General features: G+C 45.0%; 1 protein-coding gene across 1 annotated transcript in view; it reads right to left on the bottom strand.

The window, feature by feature from the left end:
* Positions 1–4,905: 4,905 nt before the first annotated feature.
* Positions 4,906–17,907, bottom strand: part of LOC126195088 (uncharacterized) — a 129,170-nt gene continuing 116,168 nt past the window's right edge. Inside the window, exon 2 of the mRNA XM_049933550.1 lies at positions 4,906–5,632. Coding sequence (XP_049789507.1) covers positions 5,000–5,632 — 633 coding nt within the window. The 3' untranslated portion in view covers positions 4,906–4,999. The remainder of the gene's footprint in view (positions 5,633–17,907) is intronic.

Here is a 17,907-nt window from a genome sequence, read left to right as displayed (position 1 = left end):
ATGACAGAAGAGGGGGAAATTGATTTCCTTGCTGCTGTTGTAGTTGATCCGCAAGTTAGCTCTCGCAATCGTACGCGGAAGTGGCATGAGTCAGGCGAGCCTCCTAAGCATTCCCGATCAACATATATTACATCGCTGTCACATCTCTCTCCATCAAGACCTGCATGGAAACGATTATGATAATCGTGTTTACTTCTGTACAAGGGCATTAAGACAGGATTATCCAGCTATGTATCTTGTTTAGTGATGAAGCCACATTTACCAATCATGGCCAGGTAAACCGCCGAAACATGCACTTTTGTTCTGTTGACAATCCTCGTTGGCTTAGTGACGTGGAACATCAGCATCCATGGAGCGTAAACGTCTAGTGTGGGGTAGTGAACCATCAGCTCATGGCCCCGTTTTTCATAGACAGAACACTTACTGAACGCACACAAATATCGCAGTCTCCTGAAAGACCATCTTCCACGGATGCTAGAAGACGTTCCTTTGCAGACTAGGAGGAACCTGCGGTACCAACAATTCAGAAAATAGTGCACGAAGTACTACAGCTTATCTTCCAGGATTGTTTCTGTTTCGTTGGATGGATGCAGAGGACTTGTACCTTCGCCGGCCCTTTCCCCAGATTTGACGCCTGTAGACTTTTTTCTGTGGGGAAAGCTGAATAATGCTGCGTAAAAGGACATACCAACTACACTCGATGATATAAAACGACTTATTACTGCAGTCTGCTCGGGCATTTCCGCTGAAATGCTAGAACTTGTGCGGCAGTTGTTCCATACCGCTGAAAGTGTTTATTAGTGCTGCCGGTGAGCATTTTGAACACAGCCTGTGATGGTCAGTTGTCAAGTTACTTATCAGAATCCACTTAATTAGTGTATGCACTTGTGTTATTCTTTAGTATGTGCTATCACAGATATCACAGAAGTGTCGGTGTGGGAACTTTTCGAAATACGATATCCTAGAACAAACACCACTGATACTCTGATTTACCCTACTTTTAGTTTTTTAATGTGAATATGCATTGTTCCATTTAAAGAAAGTATGTCTGCACAAAAGCCGGCCGCGATGGCCGAGCGGTTCTTGGCGCTTCACTCTGGAACTGCGAGACTGCTACGGTCGCAGGTTCGAATCCTGCCTCGGGCATGGAGGTGTGTGATGTCCTTAGGTTAGTTAGGTTTAAGTACTCTTAAGGTCTAGGGGACTGATGACCTCGGTTGTTAAGTTCCATAGTGCTCAGAGCCATTTGTCTGCAGAAAAATAGACTTTTTAAGTACTATTATACTCTGCTGATTGGCTAACAATACGAGCTTCTCACTACCAATCCATTCTGTGAAAACCGCACGTCAATAGCAGTTTCCACTCCGCGATATTCGCGCTGCAAGTTTTATGTGATTCGCCCTACTCACACACAATATATATATATATATATATATATATATATATATATATATATATATATATATATATATATATAGGGTGTACGTAAGGTCCGGGAAAACAATCATACATATGTCATTTTGAAGAGAAACCCTGAAAGTTTTTGATCATGTATACCACCACAGCGTAGTTTGGTAATTTGCCGATAGTCAGCGCTAGTCGCAAACATGGCGAGTTCAGGTGCGGAGCGAGCTTTCTGTGTGTTGGAGTTCGACAAAAACAAGTGTGCTGCAGCTGTTCAGCGGATGTTTAGAACCAAGTACGATAAGAAGCCACCAACAAGGAAGGCCGTTTACCACTGGCACAACAAATTCGTTACGACGGGTTGCTTGTGCCCGGCAAAGAGAAGCGGACGTCCCAGTGTGAGTGACGTGAATGTGGAGCGCGTACGAGGGACATTCATATGGAGTCCAAAGAAACCGGTGCGTCGTGCATCCCGTGAACTCGAAATCGCTGCAATGACAATAGGAAAAGTCCTGCGACAGAAGCAGTTTATGAAACAATTCAAATTGGAGCCACTGCAGAAGCTCAATGACGACGACAAAGACAAGCTTTTTGAGTCTTGTTCGGAGTTGCAACAACTGTATGACGATGGGGATGACATTGTTGATCGCTTAATTTTTAGCGACGAAGCCACTTTTGACACTAATAGGAAAATGAACAGGCATAATTGTCGAATCTGGGGTTCAAAGCATTCACACGAACGCACTGAATTTGAGTGTGATTCCCCAAAGGTAAATGTTTTTTGTGCCTTGTCTCGCCGGAAACTGTACGGCACTGGATATTCCTACTTGGGCGTGTTGCAGCAATGGCAGATACCTCAAATGCAAACGGACTCTCCATTCTTCTTTCAGCAGGATGGGACTCCACCCCATTTTCATCGTGAAGTTCGTGGGTACCTGAACACGGAGCTGCCGCATCGATGGATCGGCGGTGCTGTAGAATGGGACAGCTGTTTCATGAACTGGCATCCCCGATCACCAGATCTCACTCGGTGTGACTTTTTTTTTGTGGGGATCCATTAAAGATATGGTGTATGCACCGCCTCTACCACGCGATGTAGCAGAGCTCCGGGAGAGAATACGGGAAGCGACTGCCACAGTCGACGATGTCATGCTGGGACGGTATGGCAAGAATTAGACTACCGTATCGACGTTTGTCCCTGGTCAATCATGGTTCGTATATTGAATGTTTGAAAAAAAAAAACCTTTCAGAATTTCTCTTCAAAATGCAATATGTATGGCATGTGTACAAAGTTTAGTTTCTAGTCAAACATATCCTAACTCAAACGACTAACAGCAAACTAAAATGAAACAATGTACACATTAGGCAAAGGCAACATTCGGACTTACTACATCATTTTTGATGTATCTACACTGCGGTATTCTAATATGATAAGCAACTGTGATCACACTACGCAGATATTTGCCACGAGCTGTCGTATAGCACCACGTTTTAATCACTTTTCACTGAAACTCCACATTTGAATTTTGGTGCTGATAAGGGAAGATCTATGACAACGCAACTTCTATTTCGGGAAGTGTAAACATACATTTTTTAATCGAGTACCTAGGTTTCTGCCAAATAACACTTCAGTTATTACTCTTGTCAATCTGCCGGTCATAACTTCCTGTTTCACGGTGTTGCCAATCCAGCGACTTGTGTTCTTCTGAAGTATTTACATATGCTACGAGGAGTTTGTGCACGGTGCGATTTAAACTGGAAAGACCATAGAGAACTAGTCGGTGGTGAGGCAGGTGCCGCACAGAGATTCGTTGGAATTACTTCCCCTTACGTGTACCATGAGCGTAAAATTACAGAGATTCCAACTCGCACGGTGGGTTAACAAGGGAGAAAGTGATAATGGTATAGTAAGTAACCTCCGCCAGACGCCTACACACCGTATTTTGGTTTGTAGGGATGTAGATGTAGTTGTAGACGTAGAAATGTCTACTACACACAAATGCAATGTTTTACAGATAAGTCAGCTCGATAGTTGGTTGAATTGATATATCCTGTATTTTAAAATAATCTTTATTCTACCGAGCGAGATGGCGCAGTGGTTAGAACACTGTTAGCACACTGGACTAGCATTCTGGAGGACTACGGTTCAAACCCGCGTCCGGCCATCGTGATTTAGGTTTTCCGCTTCAGGCAAATGCCAGGATGGTTCCTTTGAAAAGGCACGGCCGAGCTCCTTCCTCAATACGATGGAACCTACGACATCGCTGTTTTGTCCTCTCCCCCGAATCAACCAACCAACCAATCTTTAAGCTATTTCAGTGTTTCGAAATGTTTGTATTTAAACGTGCATGATTTTTGCTTGTATTGTATTGTATGTTAACGGGGGACCTAGAAACGACGGAGAGGGTCCGTCCCCGCCGCAGCCGCAGTGGTCCACAACCCCACGACGACTATCGCAGTCCACTTCACCCCTCCGCCGCCCCATACCGAACCCAGGGTTATTGTGCGGTTCGGCCCCCGGTGGACCCCCCAGGGAACATCTCACACCAGACGAGTGTAGCCCCAATGTTTGCGTGGTAGAGTAATGTACGCGTACGTGGAGAACTTGTTTGCGCAGCAATCGCCGACATAGTGTAGCTGAGGCGGAATAAGGAGAACCAGCCCACATTCGCCGAGACAGATGGAAAACCGCCTAAAAACTATACAGAGACTGGCCGGCTCACCGGACCTCGACACAAGTCCGCCGGGCGGATTCGAGCCGGGGACCAGGCGCTCCTTCCCGCCCGGAAAGCCGTGCGTTAGACCGCACGGCCAACCGGGCGGGCTATGATTTTTGCTTAGTGGCCATGGTTTTGTTCTGGGCTCATAAGCAAGAAGACGTTTGTATGGGAGTGCAATCCTCTTTTTAGACACGCACGCAATCCGCATTCAATTATGACACGTTCACTTGTTACAGTCTTGGAGATACCGAATTGACTATCTACAACTGCTAACGTGTCTGACATTGTTTTATGTTAAACACAGAACTGAATAAAAATGCAAGTGTTGAATTGCTTCGTGAGGTATTTGCGCTTACGGCCTAGAGATAAAGATGGAAAAATGATTTTGAGAAAATATGTAAGGCGTTCATAGCAAATTAAAATAAGAAATACAAACAAACTGTACAGTGGAAACAAGATTGACCTCGGAAGTTCTTTTTATTACTGTCACTGACAATTTTTACAGCTTTAACTTTTAATTTGAAACACGTACATGTACCGTCAACCTAGAAGAACTTCGGGCTGTGATGCAATATCTAATAAGCTATTTAAGATAAATTAGGACCCCATGATACTTTTTACTGCGCTGGAAAGGAGAACACTTAGAGGATGCTCAACATTTGTAGTCAACATTTCATGTATGTGTGATTTATTTTTGATCTCTCAACACTGTACAGTTCAATATAATGGAAGCACTCAAAGAATTACACATTGCAACACACACTCATAAATGAAAGGTTAGACAGTTATCTTATAATAAAAGCAAATGTCACTGAAAATAAACTAATCAGGCACTTCAATGTCCTTCACTTTAAAATTTAGTGCGTAATCTTGTTTCACTTGCGGAGCTGGTACAGTGAGGCGTTAGATAGCGGCTGGAACATGTGACCAATTTGCTGCTGCTGTGGTGAATTCGACTCGCTGGCAAAGCATGATGCTCTCTGAGTAGAAATTCGAGAAGCACAAGGTGAAGCAGTTCCTGCAGAACATGGGTCTGCGGAAAACAAGGAGTTTCTAGCGATTGGTGATGAGAAATAAGGTGGAGACGTCAGGAGACCAGACATAAGGTGCTGGGTCTGCGATTCCATTTCCAAATCGAAAAAGACTTGCTGGATGCGCATTTGTGCTACAGACTGAAGATGTGTACTGCTGAGGCTTCTAAGTTTTTCAGAAACATACTCTCCGAATGATGATAGGTGATCGCGCTTCGTATAATTTTGATTCACTGACCGTAGAAGGGCAAGGAGCTCGTCTCTGGCGTGGTCGACGTCGTTAATTGCTTTGTTTTCAGAGCTTTCCATGGTCTCTCTCTCAGGAGTGGAGCTGTAACTATTGCTATCCGAGGTTCGGGCTTGGAGCGCCTCCTTTGCTGGGTCCCCCTCGTCTACGAGGTCGGGCGTAACGTTACACTCAGTGATTGGCTCATCCACCGAGTCGCCAGTCTTCTCGCTCGCGGCGCCATCCAAACACTACAAACAAAAACATAAATAAATGAAAACAATAGTGGATGTACGCAGCTTACACGATTTTCCTAAACTCAAAGAACGCAAGGTTTTAATTTAATTGCAGGATATTTAAACATATACAGGTGTTGAAATATATAACGCTATTTAATTATGTATTAGAGAGCTCAGCGTGCGCGTCGTTTGTGTTGAATTTTGACAAAAGGATAACGTCTGATGGTTTTTTTGTTTCCTTTATGTTCCGAAGATCTAGGGAAGAGAGGCTGGAGCCGGCCGGAGTGGCCGAGCGGTTCTAAGCGCTTCAGTCTGGGGCTGCGCGACCGCTACGGTCGCAGGTTCGAATCCTGCCTCGGGCATGGATGTGTGTTTTGTCCTTAGGTTAGTTAGGTTTAAGTAGTTCTAAGTTCTAGGGGACTGATGACCTCAGCAGTTAAGTCCCATAGTGCTCCGAGCCATTTGAACCAAGAGAGGCTGGATGGAGCTCGAGATTTTGAAGTGCTGTAGAATTTCCTGCACTGTTTGGATGCGTTTCGGGAAGGGTGGGAGCTACGGACGGAAATCATTGCATGTACAAGGTTGGAAGCAGGTACTTCAAGCATGAACATGATTTTAGACTCGCTGCGTTTCCTCGCCTCTACGCAGAAAATTTATTTTGGAGGGAATGTAGAGAGATTCCTCTATAACTATTTTGTGAAATGTGACGTGACGTCGATTTTACCCCGTTCCTTTTGTGCGCGCCGTGTCGTTAAAATTGGACCACGTAGCTGTTGTCATAGACCGTGTTCATTTTAAGTGTACATGTACGATTTTTTGGAGGTTAAGAGTGATCCGTGAGAAGAAGTAAAAGTGTATTGGCACAGAGCGAAAAGAGCAAAAAACATTATTAAAAAAACAAAAAAGAAGAAAAGGCTAAAGCATTAACAGGTAACTAGCTCTACGTGGTTAACTCATTATCGATGATTTTATATACAATACGCTTAATAGGAATCAATCAAGAGCGGTTGCAGACTATCCGGATATTCATAAACAATAGGTGGTCTATAAACCCTTATTCTAGGAATGGAGAAGACGCAGAAACAATGACTCTTATAGTCCATAAAAATTTTCTGTTAATAGGTGGAGTGTGAAAACAGCAGAAAGTTCTTACGATAGGACAAGGACTGCTTCCTTATTCGGCAGCACTACAGTTATAGTTTATTGAAATATTTTTTATTATAGGCTAATATCGAACTGGATTCCAAAGGCATCGTTCAGGTACTGAACATCTTCAAAGATGATAGAAATAAATAAAAAATATGCTAAATGCCAATGTACCTAACTAATCATGGACATATATAAATAAAATAAGTGTAAATGGTACCATAGCGGCTGGAAAGCAACTGTGGCACTGACGCCCTCTGGGTGGTCTCATAATTTTTATTCTTTATTGCTTGTGTGTATATTGACATGCTTTGGTATTAAGCTCAATTTATATATTTTTTGTTTGTGTATACATTAATATGAAAGAAGAAACCTTGAAGAATGCTGATGTTCAGTCGATACGCCGCTTTAAAGTTGCCTGTCTTTAACGTTACACTGCATTTCCCACACGCTTCATCAGCCTTAAGCGAACGTTGTTTGGCGAATCTGAATGCAGTGTGGATGTGAACACAATGAATTTAGGTATAAAGGCCGCTGAAAGCAGGGAGGCTAAGCAGGCAGAAGTAGTGAAGTTATGCGCATCCAGCTGTTACGAAAGCACTGAAAAACATTGCAGGAACAAATACAAAAGATATAAGAAAGATGCAAAGAAAATGGACGGTGAAGTGAAGATGCGTAGCAAGAGATATGGTAGGGGAAGGAGTAAGATGAAAATCGGAACAGAAGAAGAAAAAGCGTCAGAAGGGAGACTGCAGATGCGTAACTAGTGACTGCCGGTAAGAAGTACTCTCAGTGAACAAGCCGTGTAATGCACATGGATTCATGTCCAGAGCTTACAGCTGAAACAGCCATTCATGGTGAGAAAGAAGTCCATAAGTCCATGCTCTTTTTTTAAAAAAAGCAACAGAAGCAGCTTCAGTTCAATTCTCTACCCCACACCCAATCTTTCTCTCTCTCTCTCTCTCTCTCTCTCTCTCACACACACACACACACACACTGGAAAATTGTGAGACGTAATAGAGTTCCTTTATACGCTAACGTAATATAAGAAACAAAGCCACTTTTGATCTCTCTGGAGATATGCAGGATAATACAGCTTCTCCTAGCATTGGCTTTTATGCAACCTACAATGCCTTCAAATACCACATGCCAGATTTTCATATTGTCTTGCTCGCTATATACAAACTATTAGCTCTACAGAAAAAATGAACGGGATTTTTGTGGGATATTTAACTTAGTCGAATCTTCTACTGGGATGTTTTGGAATCATTCAAGGAAAACGTACAAAAGTGATCTTCAAACTCGTTATTCTTGAATAACTCGGAAACCGTGGCCTCCAGCGAAACATATGCCATTACAAAATTTAACTTCATCAAATTTCCTACAAAAAGGTCCAGTTCATTTTTTCTCGTATTTGAAGGCGTTATGGGCTACTTAAAACCCAGTCTATTATGTTATGTCCATTACATCACACATATTTACAAAAAGACTTAATATGGGAACCAAAAATTACGAATAACTATAACGTAAACAGTGGAAACCAGTAGCAGTGGTAATATAAAAAAAGCGTGGTCTATATTAAGTAGAACAGCACACAGATTATGATCCGTTGGATTTAAAACGAGAGCAACGTCAGAAATAGACGTGAGAGACGGGTAAAAAACATAAATGTCATATGGCATTGCTGGCTTCGAAATCCCAACATGTGTGTTGCACCACTTGTTGGAAAGGATGTTCTTCCTCTGTGCACATTGACCCCTTACATCTTTGTTATGTGAGCTTTGTGTTGTATGTAAAAGGAAGATAAGGGTTTAACGTCACGTCGATATCGGGGTCATTAGGGAAAGAGCACAAACTCGGAATATTTCAAGGATGGGAAAGGAAATCGGCCGTGCCCTTTCAAATGAAGCATCCCAGCATTTGCCTGGCGCGATTTAGGGCAATTACAGAAAATCTAAATCAGGATAACCGGACTCTGATTCGAACCGTCGTCCTCTCGAATGTGAGTCCAGCGTACTAACTACGGCACCACCTCGCTTGGGTGCTGTGTGGTATGTGTGTTCGTGGAGTGTAGGTGAGTGTATAATGGAGCGTTATGTTTGTGTTATATGATGTCGATGAGAGAAGGGAGAGGGTGAAACCCGGTGCTTGACACAGAATCCACTTCTCTCCAATAGCAACAAGGAAGTCGCCGATCTTAACGTTCCCATCCGACCAACAGAGTCACATGCTCTCACTTCATGAATCTCGGACACTGGCGCAACGAGTGGTGATCAGAAACTTTACGCTCTCACCTCTTCTCCCCTCGCTGGCCAAATACTGCCAGTGAAAATTTCATTCACCAACAGGGTTCGAACCGGCTTACCTCCGAGTAGAGCGCCACTGTACAAGCGTGCGTTAGCGTCCTCAGCTACGCAGAGAGAAGTGGTGAGTGAGGAGGAGGAAAGTACCAGAACACAAGAAATGAAGAGAAGGCAGAAAGAAAGTTGTGTCTCCCTGACTGAGAAACAAATAAGCAAACTGGGAGAAGAAGTAGTCCTTAGCGTCTACCATTAGGTAAAGCTGGCACTAACGAATGGGAGACTGGTCTAGTTGCCACATTCCACTTAACACTGGAGTCCGAAGAGTAACAGACTATTTCAAAGGATGAGGCAACTATTGGGTGACAGGACATAGCCCTCTAGCTCAACAATAGAGGAAACTAAATACGGGTAGCTCTGGATCACACAAAAATAGTAGTACATCCACAGAACAAAACTCAAACGTTGTGTGATAGGTTTATGAAGACTACTTTTGTCAAAAAAGAATCATCATCTTCACCAACGACAGCACTGTCCTCCAAACAATGAAGCCAAAACTCTTTTGTTTCCTTTCTGCCATTAAAAATCATTTAAAAGAACTACAAGGCTGCCGTTCGACGTGTGCATCTCTGTACGAGTAAGTCACAAATCTCGCCATGGTCAAGTGTCTCGTATCAGGTGAGATAGAGCGCTGCAGCCGGTGCTGTATTACGTAACTGGAGAGGACCGGCGATTTATCTGCCCGACATGTATCACAACAGAGCAAAGGGTGTCATTTGTGTTCCCGCGGAATATGATTATGCAAATGTGGCGCGTGACGTTTGGTCATGCCTAGCAGAATAATGTTTCTTGAGTGCATGCGTGCCACAGCCCGAGATAGGACGCACATGTCAAGCGCTCCTGCAACATGAGTGCCATAAAATCTGAAAGCGGAAACGAGGTGAAAAGGCATTAAGGCTGCTCGCTTCCAACTAGATTCACACTACCTTTGCACCAGGAGACAGACCTGCCCCCGAAATGAAAAGTTGATTGTACAGGCTGTCAAGCATGGTATAAGCCTGTTAAAAGCCTAGTGTGCATTCCACAGATGTTCGCTATTGCTTACTGTCTGCGGTGATCAGGATGGGCTAGCAACACGATCTAATGTAAGTGAAATTAGCGTAAGTATCGGCTCCCACCAGTTTTAGCAAGTTATGTAATAAATTGCAGAGAACAGTCCATGTTGTAATATTACGTTTCTATATTATTTGGTGACTAATTTCGAGCCTACGCTCTTGATCAAAGCATCCTATATACACAAACCAAAGAGTAAGTACTTTGTACATTAAAAAACAGTGCCACAACACAAAGTTAACTGAACACGATTGGTATATCCCGCTAAGCAATGCATCAACATCAATGACGAGAGTCGTAGGCCGATACCTTCCAGTCAAACACAACTTGTAAATTAGTGCAGGACCGAACTTCATTCACGTAACTGAGGCATGGCAGTGTGGAAGGTATTAGGACGACTTGGAGAGGGGGCGATTATCGGAACTGAGCTGTTTAGCAGCAACTTAAATTTTCTTATTCCCCTCTTTCTTCAGATTGTTATAAAATACATGCAGTAACAAATTCCAAGTACAACAGAAATCTTTATTGGCTCAATTGGTTCAAATGGCTCTGAGCACTATGGGACTTAACATTTATGGTCATCAGTCCCCTAGAACTTAGAACTACTTAAACCTAACTAACCTAAGGACATCACACAACACCCAGTCATCACGAGGCAGAGAAAATCCCTGACCCCGCCGGGAATCGAACCCGGGAACCCGGGCGAGAAATCTTTATAAAAAGATATTTAAGCTATAATATGTAATGGAAACAGAAAGGTTTTTATGCGTCATGATGTCAGTACCACATCCGGCACGCCAATGAAACAAATTTTGAACGCCTTGGCCACGCCAGTAACGCGAAAACAAGTTTAAAAAACACCACAAATAGATCCATAGACTTTTTTTACAGACAACGTAGTAGTATACAAGATAAACCACAAATAGATCCACAAACTTGTTTTACAGACAACTTAGTACGATACGGCAAGATAAGAAACTCCAATAGTAGTGAAACCACACATTCACTTTCGTTTTCCCGTAGGAGCCAAAGCCCTCAGTGAGAGGCATCGCCGGAGATTTTACCATGAACTGAACTTCAAGTCCTCACGAAACTAGCATTTATAACATACCGAAAGGTTTTGTATTTACACTCAGTTTGATTATATTGAAAGTTTCTAAGCCTTATAAGTGGCACTGACCAGAATCGTGCTACATAAGCTGAGTGTGCACAATGCTCGTTGCTTCTTCGAAGCCGGCCGCTGTGGCCGAGCGGTTCTAGGCGCTTCAGTCCGGAACCGCGCTGCTGCTACGGTCGCTCGTTCGAATCCTGCCTCGGGCATGGATGTGTGTGATGTCCTTAGGTTAGTTAGGCTTAAGTACTTCTAAGTCTAGAGGACTGATGACCTCAGATGTTGAGTTCCATAGTGCTTAGAGCCATTTTGAGCTTCTTCGAAATAATAAATAAATTATCCTTGTATTTGGCCACCGTACCCTAGCACAATGCCGACACAGTAAAGCACAACTTGGTAGTATTTCCAGTTATATTTATACGTTATGGGTCGCCTAACTGGGAAAGTTGCAGGACATTTAGGAGATCTTGAAATGGAAGTCAAGTCTGCCTTTAACAGAATTTTATTTACTCTTAAGTTCCACAAAGTTAATCGTAAGTTATTACAGAAACAAGAGTAATCGAATTGCTAATTAGGTTAACAAAAAGTAATGCTGATATTGTGGGAAGTAGCAAATGAAAGCATGGAGAATGAAGCACGGAGATATCTGTGGAGCTCACGCATACGAGATTATCGAAACATAATACAAGTTCGAATTAAATCAGCAACACAATTTGTGTACTAACTGTTCAGATTACCGATCGCATTACTCCGGATAATGAAGGTATGACAAGCAGTCCCAGATGGCCACAGCTCCCGTCTGCTCCGACACCGCTTCTCTCCGTTTCTGAATGTTTCCGAAGTCCTCAAAGGGTTCTTTCCTCTTTCCCAAATCTCAGCTGTTGAACAATTCAACTTAAAGAGGCGACTCTAATTTGTTACCTATGTGACGGACAAAAACCTAACAAAATTCACGAAAAATTGGTGAAAGCACAGTAAGCTTACCACCTTTTGAGTACAAGACTCACATTTTACCATCACAGGGTTGGCACTGAACTGAAGCAGTGTTACTGTGATTCGTCATGCGCTCAGTGGCATGACGCATTCTCATTGAACAAGCCAAATTTTTGGATTGAAATGGAACTGACCCTCGCATGTTAGCTAACTAAGCGGCACCTCGGTGTCTGGACCTTCGAATTTACTGCATAAAAGTAGCAATACGTGTTGTTACATTCCATCCTGGATTTTCCATTGTTTGATTTCTGCATAAAAGTAAAAATGTCGTGCTGATTATGTCCAGGGGATGGCAAGGCGGGTGTGGCGTCCACAGGCCAGCATTCAGACTGGCACTGCGGAGTGGGTCACAGCCTGACTCGTGTGTAAAGTGTTCAAAACCCCCAAGGATGTGGACTTGGCCGGCCGTGGTGACCGAGCGGTTCTAGGCGTTTCAGTCCGGAGCCGCGAGACTGCTACGGTCGCAGGATAGAATCCTGCTTCGGGCATGTCCGGAAAAGTGCCATCTAACAACTGTCGAAAAAATAGACCCCAGTGTTGCGATGCAAAAATGGTTCAAATGGCTCTGAGCACTATGGGACTTAACACCTGAGGTCATCAGTCCCCTAGAACTTAGAACTACTTAAACCTAACTACCCTAAGGATATCACACAAATCCATGCCCGATGCAGGATTCGAAACTGCGACCGTAGCAGTCCCGCGGTTCCAGACTGAAGCGCCCAGAACCGCTCGGCACACCGGCCGGCGTTACGATGCACCAGCTTGATGAAACACTACGATGGTTGAAATTGCGGTAACTGAGCTGCCAGAGCACGTTTAGAAGTTTACGCAGAAAAGTTTATGCAGAAAATCCTCATGAGCTAAGTTTCCATTTGAGAAGGACGGCATACACACGTAGGAGGGTACCATCCGCAACAAAACCGCGAAGGTGAACCTAGCGCAATTTATTAGAAATAAATTTTTGTATCGAGGGGAGGTACTTATGCTCATCTTGTAGGATACAGTAAGTAGGGGGAGGCTCTCACAATACAGAGTAGCCTGAAGAACTGCACAAACCAGTCTTCGGACTGAAGATCAGAACAACTTACTAAATAAGTACTTCCGTGAATAATTGCGTCGAGAGTTCTTGCGGCGTCAGATTTATCAGTCTCGAACTTTCAAGGACTTTCTCCGTCCCCATCGCCAGGAGATGTTTGAGGAGGTCATTAGGTGCTAGAGTCCTCCGCGTGATGACACCACGGAGCTAACGCATTTCCATATGCTACCAGAGATTATTCGATGTTTTTGGAAGAACATTGGCAGCGACGGTAATTTCATTAGCTGAAGAACGATTTAGCTGACGGAAACAGGCACTTAAACTGTTGTGTTGGCAGAAGAGCCAACACCGTGTTTCGAATGGAGGCCGAAATGCACGCGTTTTAGCTCACGCAGGCTGGCGTGAGGAGGGAAGAACTATACTGAAGTGAGGTCTGGAAAATGACAAGGAATTAGAATTCAGAAAGCGGACGTAATTAGTTTGATACTTAACTTTAATGCATTAATGATGAACGTCGCTCTTGAAGAATATGGCGCCTTGCTAGGTGGTAGCAAATGACGTAGCTGAAGGCTATGCTAAACTGTTGTCTCTGCAAATGAGACCGTATGTAAACAGTAAACCATTGCTAGCAAAGTCGTCTGTACAACTGGGGCCAGTGCTAGGGGGTCTCTCTAGACTAGACCTGCCGTGTGGCGGCGCTCGGTCTGCAATCACTGATAGTGGCAACACGCAGGTCCGACGTATACTAACGGACCGCGGCCGATTTAAAGGCTACCACCTAGCAAGTGTGGTGTCTGACGGTGACACCACATAAACTGAAAAGCAACAGAAAAATTAGCTAAACCTTCCACCATATAAAGAAATCAGTTTTTTTGTCACAGACCCCGACATAATCTCTGGTGGCATATTGAAGTTCTATGACTCCGCGACGTCTCCGCCATCTAAAGTATCTTATGACGTGTGAAGTATTTCCTAACGATGACGACGGAGAAATTCGAAAGCTCAGGCTGACACATCTGATGCGGCAAGAACTCCGCGAAGCATTTGTTCGAGAATGTTGCCGCGAAACCTACGTTCCCTGAGTACTATCGTGTTTTAAAAAGGCTTAAAAACAGACTAAAATGTAAAATACTATCTTGCAGTACCGTCGGTTTCAATGTTTCTGCTACGACAATATCGAGAAATCGATTCGGTTTTAGGTATTGGTTTCGACATCACGTATCGTATCGTATCTTTTACTGGAATGTCCCTAGTTAAAGGTTTCTGAGCCCGCAAGCTCCGGAAATGAGCTATGTGAATCCGAGTGGCAGTATAATTGTGCCCATCCCCGGAATACTCCAATAATAATAACGGGTTTCGGTATTTCCTCGCCGCCACTCGCTCCGCAGTGCGCTTCGAGATGAAAAGGGTGTGTGACCCGGGCGCCGGAGTGCTTTCGAGGGTCCCGCGGGAGGTCTGCACAGCCGGCTGCGTTGCGCGCCTGCAGAGGCAGAGGCGGCCTAGCTTGGGAGAGCCGGGATTAGGCGGCGGATCGGCGCCGGCTGCCGGCAGCGGCAGGTAATCGCAGCGGCGGCGGCGGCGGCGGCGGCGGCGGCGCCAGCAGCGGCGGACGCCTCGTGTATAATGCATCGGCCCATCCCGTGCTGTTGACAGTCACTCAGCCGGCGCCCGCCAGAGCGCAGGCCAATCGCGGTTAATTGATGGATGGCCGGCTCCGGCGCGGCCCGCCGCCCGCGCAACGCGCATATTGCAAAAATAATCCGCACGCCGACCCGACCGCGAATTACGTGCCGCCGTTTTGCGTTCTTTTTGGGTCGCGTGGCGTGGCGCGGCGCAAGCGGTCGCGCGCGCCCGGCCGGTGCACACGCCGAAATGCGCCGCTGCGCCATCCGCGCCCGCCCCGCTTCGCCAGGTACGTCCGCTGCCTGCATTATTCCCGCGCTGCCCGTTGCATCTGCGCCGAATAGAGCGGATGGAACACTGGGAGTTAGTCCGCGGGAAACAAGACAGCTCTTCACGTGCACGCTCGTCGAACAAAGCGGAAGGTAACGAAGACGGACTGTCATTTCGTCATCTTCGCAGTTTAAAATAGTAAGGATAAAAGAAGAAAGGATAGTATTTGGGCGATCAAAAAGTTTCCATTCGAAGGACGTACAGTCCAGAATTGGTAAGCCACTCAGGCAAAATCGCCACTAGCATTGAGGAACTCATACCACCGACGCACCAGGCTGAACAGAAGCATTTGGTTCAATGGTTCAAATGGCTCTGAGCACTATGGGACTTAACTTCTCGGCCGGCCGACGTGGCCGTGCGGGTAAAGGCGCTGCAGTCTGGAACCGCGAGACCGCTACGGTCGCAGGTTCGAATCCTGCCTCGGGCATGGATGTTTGTGATGTCCTTAGGTTAGTTAGGTTTAACTAGTTCTAAGTTCTAGGGGACTAATGACCTCAGCAGTTGAGTCCCATAGTGCTCAGAGCCATTTGAACCATTTGAACTTAACTTCTCAGGTCATCAGTCCCCTAGAACTTAGAACTACTTAAACCTAACTAACCTAAGGACATCACACACATCCATGTCCGAGGCAGGATTCGAACCTGCGGTCGTAGCGGTCGCGCGGTTCCAGACTGTAGCGCCTAGAGCCGCTCGGCCACTCCGGCCGGCAGAACTATTTGGTTAAACACTGTATCCTGCTCTGTGAAGAAGTCCGTAACTGTCTGCTGCACATCCTTGTCGGACACGAATAGTCGACACTTCATGGCTCTCTTCTTTTTGGGGCCAGAAGGCATGGTAATCGCATGGGAAAAGACAGAGCGGATGCTCCAATGTCTTCCACTTCAGATGGCGTAACCTCTGGCCTCCCAGATCGATGGGCGTTTTGTGCTACCAACACGGAACATAGCGCACCACTACACAACGGTGGTTTTCGACAGATATGCTGCTCCATACCCGTTCTTCATTCTCCGATGGATGTCTCATTCGGCAGCCAAGAAAATAATAGCAACACATTGGTTCTGTTCGGAAGCATTTGATAATAACGTCGCCATAGTTCACGTTTCCGCGTATACCACACGCACGTCGGAAAGACACGAATACCACACTGACTGCTTGCCTACATGTCGGTGCTTATATACTCGTACTGGAGTTGCAGTACGTTGCATATACGTCGCAGAAAAACCCCTCAAACGGAAACATTTAGATTGCCCCTTTTAGATTGACCTAGTAGATAGTGTCGGAAGTTCCATGCGGCTTTTCGCGGATAATGCTGTAATACACAGAGAAGTTGCAGCATTAGAAAATTGCAGCGAAATGCAGGAAGATCTGCAGCGGATAGGCACTTGGTGCAGCGAGTGGCAACGGACCCATTAACATAGACAAATGTAATGTATTGCGAATACATAGAAAGAAGGATCCTTTATTGTATGATTATATGATAGCAGAACAAACACTAGTAGCAGTTACTTCTGTAAAATATCTGGGAGTATGCATGCGGAACGATTTGAAGTGGAATGATCATATAAAATTAATTGTTCGTAAGGCGGATGCCAGGTTCAGATTCATTGGGAGAGTCCTTAGAAAATGTAGTCCATCAACAAAGGAGGTGGCTTACAAAACACTCGTTCGACCTATACTTCAGTATTGCTCATCACTGTGGGATCCGTACTAGGTCGGGTTGACAGAGAAGATAGAGAAGATCCAAAGAAGAGCGGCGCGTTTCGTCATAGGGTTATTTGGTAAGCGTGATATCGTTACGGAGATGTTTAGCAAACTCAAGTGGAGGACTCTGCAAGAGAGGCGCTCTGCATCGCGGTGTAGCTTGCTGTCCAGGTTTCGAGAGGGTGCGTTTCTGCATGAGGTATCGAATATATTGCTTCCCCCTACTTATACCTCCCGAGGAGATCACGAATATAAAATTAGAGAGATTCGAGCGCGCACGGAGGCTTTCCGGCAGTCGTTCTTCCCGCGAACCATACGCGACTGGAACAGGAAAGGGAGGTAATGACAGTGGTACGTAAAGTGCCCTCCGCCACACACCGTTGGCTGGCTTGCGGAGTATAAATGTAGATGTAGATGTAGATATCTCTTGACTAAGAGGTTACTGGAACGGAATACACACACGAACAGATGTAACACCGATAATGCACACAAAATACCTTCTCCATTATCCAAAATTTTTCGCCGTTTAATATCCGTTAATAACTTGTACTGTATTTCTGATTCTGAATATGTAAGCTATGTTACAGAAACTATAGTTAATACGTAATCGATGTAATGGTGTATTTGTTTCTGACTGTATATAATACATTGTAATTATATTGTAAATTGCTGGGTAATAGCGGAGGGAACCCTATTTTAATGTATCGATAGCAACGCCGAAATGGCAGTAGCTGTGCCGTTGTTTGCATACGGAGGATCTCTCTCGGGCTGCGAGCATAGAGGACGGCAGATCAGCTCGAGTCCTGAAAAAGAGTGCGGAAGTGTTTGTTGGGCGCTGCCGCAGAGGCGGTGTGGACCTATGCTCGTGCCAGTGTAAAAAATGGTTCAAATGGCTCTGAGCACTATGGGACTTAACATCTGAAGTCATCAGTCC

Source organism: Schistocerca nitens, chromosome 7 (assembly GCF_023898315.1).
Source record: "Schistocerca nitens isolate TAMUIC-IGC-003100 chromosome 7, iqSchNite1.1, whole genome shotgun sequence".
Classification (NCBI taxonomy): Eukaryota; Metazoa; Arthropoda; class Insecta; order Orthoptera; family Acrididae; genus Schistocerca; species Schistocerca nitens.
The sequence above is the reverse complement of the archived record's forward strand: the minus strand, read 5'-3'. Positions and strand labels throughout refer to the sequence as shown.